Source organism: Dermochelys coriacea, chromosome 4 (assembly GCF_009764565.3).
Source record: "Dermochelys coriacea isolate rDerCor1 chromosome 4, rDerCor1.pri.v4, whole genome shotgun sequence".
In the NCBI taxonomy this organism is placed as follows: domain Eukaryota; kingdom Metazoa; phylum Chordata; order Testudines; family Dermochelyidae; genus Dermochelys; species Dermochelys coriacea.
In genome coordinates this window covers 126,295,897-126,309,685 of record NC_050071.1, presented here as the reverse complement: position 1 = coordinate 126,309,685, position 13,789 = coordinate 126,295,897, and the positions used below count along the sequence as shown (strand labels likewise).

The 13,789-nt window shown below is 39.0% G+C and overlaps 1 protein-coding gene across 1 annotated transcript in view; it reads right to left on the bottom strand.

Moving 5' to 3' along the window:
- The window catches only part of ZFYVE28 (zinc finger FYVE-type containing 28), a 318,804-nt gene that overhangs the window by 93,224 nt on the left and 211,791 nt on the right, over window positions 1-13,789 (bottom strand). Inside the window, 1 exon segment of the mRNA XM_043512584.1 lies at window positions 1,566-1,703. Coding sequence (XP_043368519.1) covers window positions 1,566-1,703 — 138 coding nt within the window.

Sequence of the window (13,789 nt, the reverse complement as noted above, 5' to 3'; positions counted from 1 at the left end):
CTGTAGGAGGACCTATAATCCTAGACCTTGCTCAGCAGTTTGATGCACTGATTTGTGATACAAGGGCACTCTCAAGATCTCTTGTTCTTGTTCTCTAGGTAGTCCAAAGCAATAATTACAGTAAAACAGAGACACGTCAAGTCTGAGATGTGGATGGCTACAATTCTTAGTTTGAATAAGATTCAAAATGAGGATGCTGACAAGAATAGAATGTACATGCTAATCTCACAATGGTTTATACAAATAAATTCAGTCTCATGTATTATGTACATTTAAGGAAGATCATGGATCCTAGTTCTGTTTACAAGTAAGTGAATCATCAGAACCTTATCATAGTATAGAACACTTTCTGAAACCAGCAACTCCGTTCAGCACAGCCAGTGAAAGCCTGATTCAGGCAGGCCAAAAATACCAATCAGTTATGTAACACATGCAAAGAAAAACATTTAGAATGTGGTTTAACTCCTTTTCTCTCCAAATGTTTTTGTCTATCTCAGCGCTTTTTCAAGCATTTTCTACCCCAGATGCAAAAAAAACCCCAGCAATAGTTTCTGGTTCTAATTACAGGGCTAATTTACAGTGTGACTGTGGGATTCATTAGGATAATGTCAAGAAACTGTAGTTGGTTTTGCAAAAGCCCCAGAGAGAAGGCAAAAGTGTTGCAATGTTGGGTATTGCCATGAGGGAGCCTTCAGGCGTGGTTAGTTTGTCTACACATGCCCCATATCCCCTGACATCAATGGACATGTACACTGATATATATCTATTGATTTAGCTCTGGACCCTGAGACTTTCCTACAGTCCAGAATAGCCCAAGCCTATTAAACATCAAAGCATACTGCAAGACACCTATGTACACAGGCTTCTATAGAGGTGGGTCTTTGAGAGAAGTCAGATGAATCAGAGAAAGGAGTTTAGTGTTCTGTGGGCAATCTAATTTTTGTTCAGAATTCATGGCAAGGGTGCTTAGAATCTTGGGTAGATGCTCTTTTTATTTTGTATGTATATCTAATAAATCAATCATTAGTGCCATTAATACAATCCAAATGAAGGAGATAGAATAGAAAGCCCTAAAATAATACTTTTAATTCTAGGAATGAGATAGAGTAGAATCCTTTCTCATGAGCCAAGTTTGACATGAAAACCTGTGGACATCAGAATTTCCACACTCTACATGGAATAGTTATTCATGGCAAATACAACTCCCAATATAAATTGACCCAATATATACAAAAATATGTATCAAATACTAATACATTAAGGGTACCTACACATTATTTAAACGAAGACAAGTTTATGTTAACATGGTTATTAAAATAAATTAGTATTTCACAAGCACAACAGATATCAAACCACAACAAAACAATACTTTTAGACTACACATTAACAACTAATTAGATTAATTTTCAAAGTAAATGTTTGAATACCAATCTACAAGTTTATATGCTTTTCTGAGAAATTATGCCCACACATTTCAAATACAAGCCCTTAAACATACTTTACAAGCAGCATGCAATAAGCCAATCTGCCTTTAAAACAAAATAATAGAAACAACAGTGACCTACCTCTGCTCCAAACCAAAGCTGCCCTGCAAGGTTGTCATGGCGTATTTCTTCTGGAAATTTAACACAGAAGTCCCGGTTGGCCCGTTCATGTGGAATGCATTCATCCATGATTTGATTTACGATATTTAAAACATTATCCTGGAACAAAAACGGATGTATAGTACACATGCAGTCATTCGATATATTTTAAAGAAAGTAACTGAAACCAATGAAGTCCCATGATATTTTCTCCAATACTTATAGAACTAAGGGGACATCACCTAAAAATCACATACTTGACATTTTACATGTTAGCATGAATAAAATAGATTGGAGGGGGAAATAGAACACATTCACTATTTTTTCAGGTTGCTCACTGCATGCATTTAGCAGCCCTTTGTGCATAATCAGTTGCACTGCTCCCCCATGTAACAAGTCAGTTTGTAAAGTGAGCTTCCTTTTGCTTATGTGGGGTCTTTCGTAAAACAACACAGGAGAGAAAACAAATTAAAAGAGAAAAATCTGATTGTAAAGCCACAAAAATTGGCAGGGGGACTAAGGGAAACGTATCTTTCTTAAAAAAACTGATTAGATTCTAGATGTATTCATTTATTTACACTATAGATTTAAAAAACCACAAGAGACACCTATCTGAATGCTCTAGGCACCAATGAAAAATTCTTATTGTATTTCTAAATCAAAAAAGAAACAGCAACCCCATAATATATAATTCCACTAAATAACCAGGAAGCACAAATAAATCAGATTCTTCACTTTTAACTTTGACCATCACCCTTAAAAATATATGCTGCAATTTTCCTAAAATATGCCTCTCAGAGTACCCTAAAGGTATATAGGTTATATAAGAATATAAGAGCTGGACTTTCTTGGAAGGGAATGAGAGGGGATTGCTCTGGCAGTCTAAAGCAGATGGTTTCCACTCCCAAGTGTCCATAAGGCACAGAGCTGGAGTACCTGGCTCTATTCCTCCCTCCCTTGCAGCCCCCTTGAGAACCATAGGCAGCCAGTGCACATTAGAGAAGCCTAGAGGCTGCTCTGATCTGGGTGAGGCAAGAGAATAGGGGAGCCATAACCAACTCCCTGATATTCAGTAAATAATCTGGCCCATATTCTGTATTAATTTATCTGAAAACAGTTTACAAATCCCTTTTGAGTGGTGTATGGAACTGTTTCAATGTAAGAAAGGTAGATTTGGAATATGAAAAAGGCCCAGAGTGCCCTTATTAAAAATGTTTTGTTTGTGTCTCGTATCTTCTCTAATGTAGTCCTTTTGTTTATACCTAAAATGTTTTTCAAACAAATAAAAAGAATCTGTCACTTAGAGAAGTATGTTTAGAAGGCAGAATGCTTTTAAGTCTATGATTTTTTTCTCTTTTGCTTTTTGTTGTGTTTTTTTAAAAATGAAAAAGCAAGCAAGAAGTTTAAAGAAAACTCTCCTCTTTACCCTCCCTTGGGGATGAACAACATCTCCCTGACTCATACGCAGAGTCACATTTCCTACAATTCTAATGCAGGCTGCTATAATCGTTGTTATCACAGAGCACTGTCGCCTCAACACATAACCAATAGATACAGCAGTCTCCATTTAAAGAGTCAACATTCACCAAAACTTACTATTCACTGGTATCTGAGGATATGTCCACACTACAAAATTAGGTCGATTTTATAGAAGTCGATTTTTAAAAACTGATTTTATACAGTCTATTGCGTATGTCCACACTAAGCACATTAAGTCGGCAGAGTGAATCCTCACTACCGTGGCTAGCATCGACTTACAGAGTGGCGCACTGTGAGTAGCTATCCCACAGTTCCCCAGTCTCGCTGCCCATTGGAATTCTGGGTTAAGCTCCCAATGCCTGATGGGGCAAAAACATTGTTGCAGGTGATTTTGGGTACACGTCATCAGGGTACACATCCTGCACAATGCAGGCCACGGAATCTCACTCACCAACTCCTGTAACAAACCCCTAACTTATGTCTGAGCTATTGAAGTCCTCAAAACATGGTTTAAAGACTTCAAGGTGCAGAGAATCCTCCAGCAAGTGACCCGTGCCCCATGCTGCAGAGGAAGGTGAAAAATTCCCAGGGCCTCTGCCAATCTGCCCTGGGGAAAATTCCTTCTCAACCCCAAATATGGTAATCAGCTAAAACCTGAGATGTGGGTAAGATTGACTAGCCAGACACCCAGGAAAGAATTCTCTGTAGCAACTCAGATCCCACTCCATCTAACAACCCATCACAGGCCATCGGGCCTATTTACCATGAATATTTAAAGATCAATTAATTGCCAAAATCGTGTTTTCTCATCAGACCATCTCCTCCATGAACTTACCAAGTATAATCTTGAAGGCAGATAGGTCTTTGGCCCCCACTGCTTCCCTTTGAAGGCTGTTCCAGAACTTCACTCCTCTGTTGGTTAAAAATTTTCATCTAATTTCAAGTCTAACCTTTCTGATGGCCAGTTTATACCCATTTGTTCTTGTGTCCACATTGGTACTGAGCTTAAATAATTCCTCTCCCTCCCTGGAGTACTTGTGGCACCTTAGAGACTAACAAATTTATTTGAGCATAAGCTTTCGTGAGCTACAGCTCACTTCATCGGATGCATTTCGTGAGCTGTAGCTCACGAAAGCTTATGCTCAAATAAATTTGTTAGTCTCTAAGGTGCCACAAGTACTCCTTTTCTTTTTGCAAATACAGACTAACACGGCTGCTACTCTGAAATCTCCCTCCCTGGTATTTATCCCTCTGATATAGTTATAAAGAACAATCATATCTCCGCTCAGCCTTCTTTTGGTTAGGCTAAAAAAGCCAAGCTCATTGAGTCTCCTTTCATAAGACAGGTTTTCCATTCCTTGGATCATCCTAGTAGCCCTTCTCTGTACCTGTTCCAGTTTGAATTCATCCTTCTTAAACATGGGAGACCAGAACTGCACACAATATTCCAGATGAGGTCTCACCAGTGGCTTGTATAATGGTACTAACACCTTCTCTCTACTGGAAATACCTCGCCTGATGCATCCCAAGACCGCATTAGCTTTTTTCACGGCCACATCACTTTGGCAGCTCATAGTCATCCTGCGGTCAACCAATACTCCAAGATCCTTCTCCTCCTCCGTTACTTCCAATTGACGCATCCCCAGTTTATAAATAAAATTCTTGTTATTAATCCCTAAATGCATGACCTTACACTTCTCACTATTAAATTTCATCCTATTACTATTACTCCAGTTAACAAGGTCATCCAGATCTTCCTGTATGATATCCCGGTCCTTCTCTGAATTGGCAATACCTCCCAGCTTCGTGTAATCCACAAACTTTATTAGCACACTCCCACTTCTTGCGCTGAGGCCAGTAATAAAAAGATTAAATAAGATTGGTCCCAAAACTGATCCCTGAGGAACTCCACTGGTAACTTCCCTCCAGTCTGACAGTTCACCTTTCAGTATGACCAGCTGTAGCCTCCCCTTTAACCAGTTCCTTATCCACCTTTCAATTTTCATATTGATCCCCATCTTTTCCAATTTAACTAATAATTCCCCATGTGGCACCGTATCAAACGCCTTACTGAAATCTAGGTAAATTAGATCCACTGTGTTTCCTTTGTCTAAAAAATCTGTTACTTTCTCAAAGAAGGAGATCAGGTTGGTTTGGCACGATCTACCTTTTGTAAAACCATGTTGTATTTTGTCCCATTTACTGTTGACCTCAATGTCCTTAACTACTTTCTCCTTCAAATTTTTTCCAAAACCTTGCATACCGATGTCAAACTAACAGGCCTGTAGTTATCCTGATCACTTTTTTTCCCTTTCTTAAAAACAGAAACTATGTTAGCAATTCTCCAGTCATATGGTACAACCTCTGAGTTTACAGATTCATTAAAAATTCTTGCTAATGAGCTTGCAATTTTATGTGCCAATTCCTTTAATATTCTTGGATGAAGATTATCTGGGCCCCCAGATTTAGTCCCATTAAGCTGTTTGAGTTTCGCTTCTACCTTGGATATGGTAATATCTACCTCCGTATCCTCATTCCCATTTGTCATGCAACCATTATCCCTAAGATCCTCATTAAATCCTGAGGCAAAGTATTTGTTTAGATATTGGGCCATGCCTAGATTATCCTTAACCTCCACTCCATCCTCAGTGTTTAGCGGTCCCATTTCTTCTTTCTTTGTTTTCTTATTTATATGGCTATAGAACCTTTTACTATTGGTTTTAATTCCCTTTGCAAGGTCAACCTACTTGACTTTTAGCCTCTCTCACTTTATCCCTACATGTTCTGACCTCAATAAGGTAGCTTTCCTTGCTGATCCCTCCCATCTTCCACTCCCTGTATGCTTTCTGCTTTTTCTTAATCACCTGTCTGAGATGCTTGCTCATCCAGCTTGGTCTACAACTCCTGCCTATGAATTTTTTTCCCTTTCTTGGGATGCAGGCTTCCAATAGCTTCTGCAGCTTTGACTTGAAGTAATCCCAGGTTTCCTCTGCCTTTAGATCCCTAAATTCTTCAGTCCAATCCACTTCCCTAACTAATTTCCTTAATTTTTGAAAGTTGGCCCTTTTGAAATCAAAAACCCTAGTCGCAGATTTATTTTTGTTTATCCTTCCATTCAGTTTGTACTGGATTAGCTCATCATCACTTGAACCAAGGTTGTCCCCTACAACCATTTCTTCTATGAGGTCCTCACTACTCACCAAAACCAAATCTAAAATGGAATCCCCTCTTGTCAGTTCAGCAACTACTTGATGAAGGAATCCATCAACTATCGCATCCAGGAAAATCTGAGCTCTATTATTATTACTAGCACTTGTCCTCCAGACTATATCTAGGAAGTTAAAGTCTTCCATGATCATGTAGTTTCCATTAGTATTTACTTCATTAAAAACATTAAAGAGGGCTCTATCCATATCCAAATTAGATCCCGGAGGTCTATAGCACACCCCAAGCACTATCCCAGGGGAGGCTCTAGTAGTTTTCTTCCCCAATGTGATTTTTGCCCAGACGGACTCTGTTTTATCCATTCCATTGCTTTTTATTTCTTTACATTCTATCTCATCATTGAAGTACAATGCTACTCCACCACCTTTACCTTTATTTCTGTCTTTCCTAAACAGCACATACCCTTCAATACCTGTAGTCCAGTCATGACTTCTATTCCACCATGTTTCTGTTATCCCTATAATATCTGGTTTCACTTCCTACACCAGTACCTCTAGTTCCTCCATTTTGTTACCTAGGTTCCTCGCACTGATGTACAAACATCTTAATTTTGCTGTTTGGCCTCGCTCACATTCTTTACTCGATTATTCTTTACTCGATTCTACTGCCAGTATGACCTATTAGACTGGTATTCACACTGCCCTTCCTCCTTATGTCCATTCTCCTACCCATGGCTGTATCAGTTCAACTATAGGCTGATCAAGTGCAGAATGGTGGTAGAATGTGCCTTTGGATGTTTAAAAGCTTGCTGGTGCTGTTTGCTGACAAGCTTAGATCTCAGCGCAACCAACATTCCCACTGTTATTGCTGCTTGCTGTGTGCTCCACAATATCTGTGCGAGTAAGGGGGAAGACGTTTATGGCAGGATAGGAGGTTGAAGCAAATCGCCTGGCATCTGATTTTGAGCAGCCAGACACCAAGGCAATTAGAAGAGCACAGCAAGGCGCGTTGCGCATCAGAGAGGCTTTGAAAACCAGTTTCATGACTGGCCAGGCTTTTGTATGGGTTTCTCCTTGATGCAAACCCGTCCACTTTGTTGATTTTAATTCCCTGTAAGCCAACCACCCTCCCCGATTCGAAATAAAGTAACTATTGTTTTGAAACCATGTATTCTTTCTTTATTAATTAAAAAAAAGAGAGAATGGACAAGGTAGCAAGGGTGGGGTGAGGGAGGAAGGAAGGACAAGGCCACATTGATTTTTAGTGTGACTACAATAAGCAAACTGTTTGAATGACAGCCTTCTGTTGCTTGGGCCATCCTGGGGAGTGGAGTGGCTCGGTGCCTGAAGCCTCCCCCCGTGTTTCTGGGCGTCTGGGTGAGGCGGCTATGGAACATGGGGAGGAGGGTAGGCGGTTACACAGTGGATGCAGCAGGGGTCTGTGCTCTTGTTGGCTTTCCTGCAGCTCCAACAGATGCTTCATCATGTCCGTTTGCTCCCCCATTAGCCTCAGCTTCGCATCCTGCCTCCGCTTTTTGAGCTCACTTAATTCTTTCCTGGCCTTTGCCACTGAATGCCTCCATGCATTAAGCTGTGCCCTATCACTGCGGGAGGACTGTATGAGCTCGGAAAACATGTCATCGTGAGTGCGTGTTTTTCACCTTCTAATCTGCAATAGCCTTAGGGATGGAGATGATAGGGGGAGTGTAGAAACATTCTATGCTCTATGATTCTGGGGGACTGCATGGTCACCTGTGCTGCTGAGTTCGCCATGCTGACCAAACAGGAAATGAAATTCAAAAGTTCCTGGGGCTTTTCCTGTGGTTCCTGGCTAGTGCATCAGAGTTCAAAGTGCTGTCCAGAGTGGTCACAATTGAGCATTCTGGGGTAGCTCCTGGAGGTTAATATCATCAATTTACGTCCGCACTACCCCAAATTCGACCCAGCAAGGTCGATTTTAGCGCTACTCCCCTTGTCAGGGAGGAGTACAAAAGTTGATTTTAAGAGCCTTTTAGGTCAACGGAACGGGGCTGGTTGTGTGGACGCAATCATTTTTAAATCAACCTAATGCAGCTAAATTTGACCTAAACCCGTAGTGTAGACCAGGCCTGAGACACTGCAGTTATTTTTAATTTCAAATATCCCACAATGATTAAAAACATATGAGGGCATTGTAAATGAAGCAAGGATGTCTTGCTGCATGCTAACAAAGATGTACATCACTAAATTTGAAACACATATGTGATAGAATAATATTCAATTGCATGTTCTAAGAGAGTGGGCCAGTAAATCAAATACTCCAAATAATCAAAAACTAACTCAAAAAACTTGCTTTTGAACTATGCTTCACAAACTACTCGACTCGGGATCTAATTAGTGCAGCAAAATATTTTGAATGTTTGAGCACATTATGTACCCAGGAATATAAAAAGTTAAAAGGTACAAAGTCATGAAGCAAGCTAGAGACTTAAAATCAATGCAGTATTGTACTTTGGGATCAGGTAAATTGCCTGAAGCTCCCGTATTATCACCAGTGGAATTTGAGTTAGCACATCAGGTTAAAAACTCCTGACTTATGGTATCAAAGAATTAATATAAGCCTCTGAAGATCTTTTAACACTGGAGAGAGGGTGGGAAAATGTAATCTTAATTTAATTCTGTAAAAGCTGCAGGCAATACAGAGAATTATTATAGCAGGGGACTCAAATGAATTACAAAATTTCAAACTTGGTAACAAAAGTTTGTACAATACTATGCTAATTTAGGACAGGCAATGATATTCTACTTTAAATTTATTTTCTCACTAACTTGAATGTGTACTAATGTCATAATTTTCCATTCGCTTTCTTTCACTATACAATGATAATATACAGCACAATGAAACCTATTTGAAGGGGCATCCCTAGTAAACGATTCCCTATTTTAATTCACCACTTTAAAGCATATCCAAGTTTTCCAAAAGAATTTTATTTTACAGAAAGTTAAAGAAAGATTCTGTTTAGGGCTGTCAAGCAATTAAAAAAATTAATTGTGATTAATCGCACTGTTAATAGAAAACCATTTATTTAAATATTTTTGGATGTTTTCTACATTTTAAAATATATTAATTTCAATTATAACACAGAATACAGAGTGTACAGTGCCCACTTTACATTTATTTTTTATTACAAATATTTGCACTGTAAAAAAACAAGACATTGCATTTTTCTATTGCCCCTTTATCAAGGAAATTTGAACTTACAAATGTAGACTTATGTACAAAAACAACTGCATTCAAAAATAAAACAATATAAAACTTTAGAGCCTACAAGTTCACTCAGTCCTATTTCTTGTTCAGCCAATTGCTCAGACAAACAAGTTTGTTTACATTTGCAGAAGATAATGCTGCCCGTTTCTTGTTCACGTTACCTGAAAGTAAGAACAGGTGTTTGCATGGCATTATTGTAGCCGGCGTCGCAAGATATTTACATTCCAGATGCGCTAAAGATTCATATGTTCCTTCATGCTTCAACCACCATTCCAGAGGACATGCGTCCATGCTGGTGACGGGTTCTTCTTGATAATGATCCAAAGCAGAGCAGACCGACAATGTTCATTTTCATCATCTGAGTCAGATGCCACCAGCAGAAGGTTGATTTTCTTTATTGGTGGTTTGGTTTCTGTAGTTTCCGCATCGGAGTGTTGCTCTTTTAAGACTTCTGAAAACATGCTCCACATATTGGTACTTTGGTACCTTCTTTAAATTTTGTCAAATCTGCAGTGAAAGTGTTCTTAAAATGAACATGTGCTGAGTCATCATCCAAGACTACTATAAAAATATGAAATATATGGCAGAATGATACAATGGAGTAAAATGGAGCCGGAGACATACAATTCTCCCCCAAGGAGTTCAGTCAAATTTAATTAACACTTTTTTTTTTAAACGAGCGACATCAGCATGGAAGCATGTCCTCTGGAATGGTGGCTGAAGCATGAAGGGGAATACGAATGTTTAGCATATCTGACACTTAAATACCTTGCAGTGCTGACTACAAAAGTCCCATCCAAACACCTGTTGTCACTTTCTGACATTTTAAATAAGAAGTGGGCAGCATTATCTCCCATAAATGTAAATAAACTTGTTTGTCTTAGCAATTGGCTGAATGAGAAGTAGGACTGAGTGGACTTGTAGGATCTAAAGTTTTAAATTGTTTTGTTTTTGAGTGCAGTTATATAACGAAAAAAATCTAAGTTGCACTTTCACGATAAAGAGATTGCTCTACAGTACTTGTATGAGGGGAATTAAAAATACTATTTCTTTTGTTTATCATTTTTATAATGCAAATATTTGTAATAAAAATAATAATAATATAAAGTTAGCGATGTACACCTTGCATTCTGTGTTGTAACTGAAATCAATATATTTGAAAATGTAGAAAAACATCCAAAATATTTAATAAATTTCAATTGGTGTTCTATTGTTTAACAGTGGGATTAAAAATCTGATTAATCTTTTTAATCACAATTAATTTTTTTGAGTTAATAGTGTGACTTAACTGCGATTAATTGACAGCCCTAATTCTGTTCCTATTTGGCAGTCTTTTCTTTAACAAAATTCCCATTGATGTCAAAGGAAGTTTTATGTGAGTGAGAGTGAGATACTGGGTCCACCACTGCCTAAGCAACTGGGTTTTGTTGATCTTCCCATTTACATTGCATTTACAAAAGTGTTAGATTTTATCTTGATTTTATAGAAACCTAACTAATTTCAATAATTATTACAAACATGTGTAGACAGAGTTCATTCAGTACATTTATCTTACCTCATATCTTACCTATTTTTAAAGGTATAAAATTATTCCAATAACTAATATAAACATTTTTAGAAAATGATCATCATCTTAGGCTGCAAACAACAAACAGTTTGAATTTACATTTTTTCCACCGTCAGACATTTCTGCATATAGCATATCTAGAAGTTTCTACCCTAAGAACATGAGATAATTATTGAAACACTTCTCCCTTTTGCACACCCCTAGCTTCTGTCATAGTACAAATCTACGGGCCTCACCCCCTGAACTGATATAAGATCAGGTGTTTTGTTATCTGTGCTGCATCTGTAATTTAGACAATTAAAACTAACCTATAGTTTCTCATTGAAGATAAATCAACAAAATTAACAAACAGCAAATTTCAACCTGCTCTGACACAGGAAACACATTCATGCATTAATAGAGAGTTTCAGATTCTGGACTGAACCAGAAGTAGGCAAGCTCTTTACACTTTTCTTTTACTAGGTGCTATTATATATTATAGCACCTGTATTTGGTATAAGTGATTAGTGAGCCTGCAATGGGGTGTATAAACCCCACACTAGAACTGAAGGGGTTAAGGAGCACTTCTGGGCCTCTGTTAGGGAGGAAGGGACTACCAGCTTAACCCAGCCAGGCTGAAAGTTTGGTTACCCCTCCTCCACCCCCCCTTTTTTTTTTTTACTTTGCTATCTTAAGTTGGACTTTGAGACTGTGGATGGGGTGAATGGCAGGAAGCGGCCCAGGGAAACAGTCTTGAGGCACACCCTGATGCCTGACATTGCTTGCTTCTCATAGGGCCCTAGGTCAGAGCCCAGGGATGTGGGAGAGGGCCTGGGCTCCCTAACAAAGACCCTTGCCATATAGGGACAAAAATCTCATTTCTACCCCTCCCAGGAATGAAAAGACTGTAGAGATGCTGAAAGCCTTGTGGCAAGTATAAGACCCTGACAGGGCCCAGGAGATAAGGACATGGGGCCTGCTACAGTTCACTGGACGCTGCTATCCTGAAAGGGGGTCTGAGCTAAATTGGTGACATGGCTGGAGGGCCGAATTGCAACCCACGAAAAGGTGGGCTGTTCCAGTACAGGGAAAGTTGCTAACAGGATGCACCACAGACCGAGAGGGGGAAATTGAGGGTCCAACGATCTAACCACTAAGCGATGCCACTGGCAAGCTTGGACTCCCATCACAGTCATTCTGTGAAAAAGCCAACTGAAAAGGGAAAGCAGCATCCTCTGAAACACTTGTGCATCGCCCTTCCAGTCTCGTTGGAACAGGGTATCGGATGCTGATTTTACCATTTCATGTGGCTCTCTCCTGAAGGAAGAATTCTATGTGGTAAATATATTATTATTATTATGACATATTATTTACCCTGGTATGCAGTTTCCTGACCTTTATGTAGCTTCCCCCATTAGAAATTATTCACCGAACACTTTGGTTTAGCGCTATTTTTATAGTTATTTTAAATAAGCATGAGTCATTGGAAGCCTATCACAAATACACTATGTATGAAGCATTTTTCTAGCTGATTTCTTTTCTTGTCTCTTCTGTGTTGTGTAACCTTATGATGCAGAAATCAGAATAACCAAATTAGGCAAGTGTTCCAAATTAGGAAATTTGGAACACTTGCTTCACAATGATCTCAAATCTCAGCCACCCTGAAACTGGAAGAAGGCCAACTGATTTAGACAGACTATCCAATGCATTGTAAGCAAATTGGTCTTTTCTTTAATAGAGCTTCAAGAAACATTCAATTTAGTTAATTACAGTATTCTGCTTTGTAAGCAATGAATGAATGTGTGCAGACACATGGTGGTGGTGTGGTTTCACTCTCATTTAAGCAACAAAAATCAATTAGTTGGAATTAAAGTAGTAAATCTTTCATTTGATCCATGTCTCTACATTGGAGCTTCAGGGTTTTATTTTTTATCTTTTTATTCATTTACATGCTAGGATGAGACTGGTTCCATTTAAGATCATCTAGTGACTTTCTCCCAGTGCAATCGCCAGCAGTTTCCAGACACTTTTGGAAACTACCTCAGGTTTCTCATTCCCTCCATGAGCTGGGGTCAAATGCATCATGAAGGTGACAAATGAACTTTTTGGATGGGAGAGAAAGGCAAGTAGTCCGAGGCCTATAATGGACAGCAAGTTAGCTTGCAATGTAAAATACTGGCAAAATATAATATATAGAATATAAGTCTTGGCAAATACTCAAAAGTGTAACAGCATGGAGATAACAGTCACTATTCACATGGCTTGGGTGAACCATAAATTTGGTGAGATGCAGTGTTGCACTTGTCTTCTGAAGGTTAGAAGATGGTTAAGTTGAACTAACTTGTACTCTAGAACGTATGGTTACAGGCTCGATCTGTCCTTTTGTCATTTTCTTGCATTAAACTGTGCTTTCTTCATGTCACCCTTAGATGGACTATGCCCTTCTTAAGGCCATCCACAAGGCTCTCTAACTCTCTCCAGCATTTAAATGCTACCTAAAGATCCACTTCTGCTGTGGTACCTAAAAGGAAGCCATCTGAGTAATACAGTCCTCCTAGCCCAATATTTGATCACATACTACTAATTTCTGTCTCATTGTCTGTCTGAATTGCTTATGTTAGACTGAAAACTCCTCCAAGCCAGGATTGTGTCTTACTTCTTTCTGGAAAGTGCCTTGCGTACTTTGGGCACTACCAAAACACAAAGCAAATACATAAGACCTAAATTCATAGTAAATGTTAATTCCATTATCCCTTTTGGCCTGGGCAGT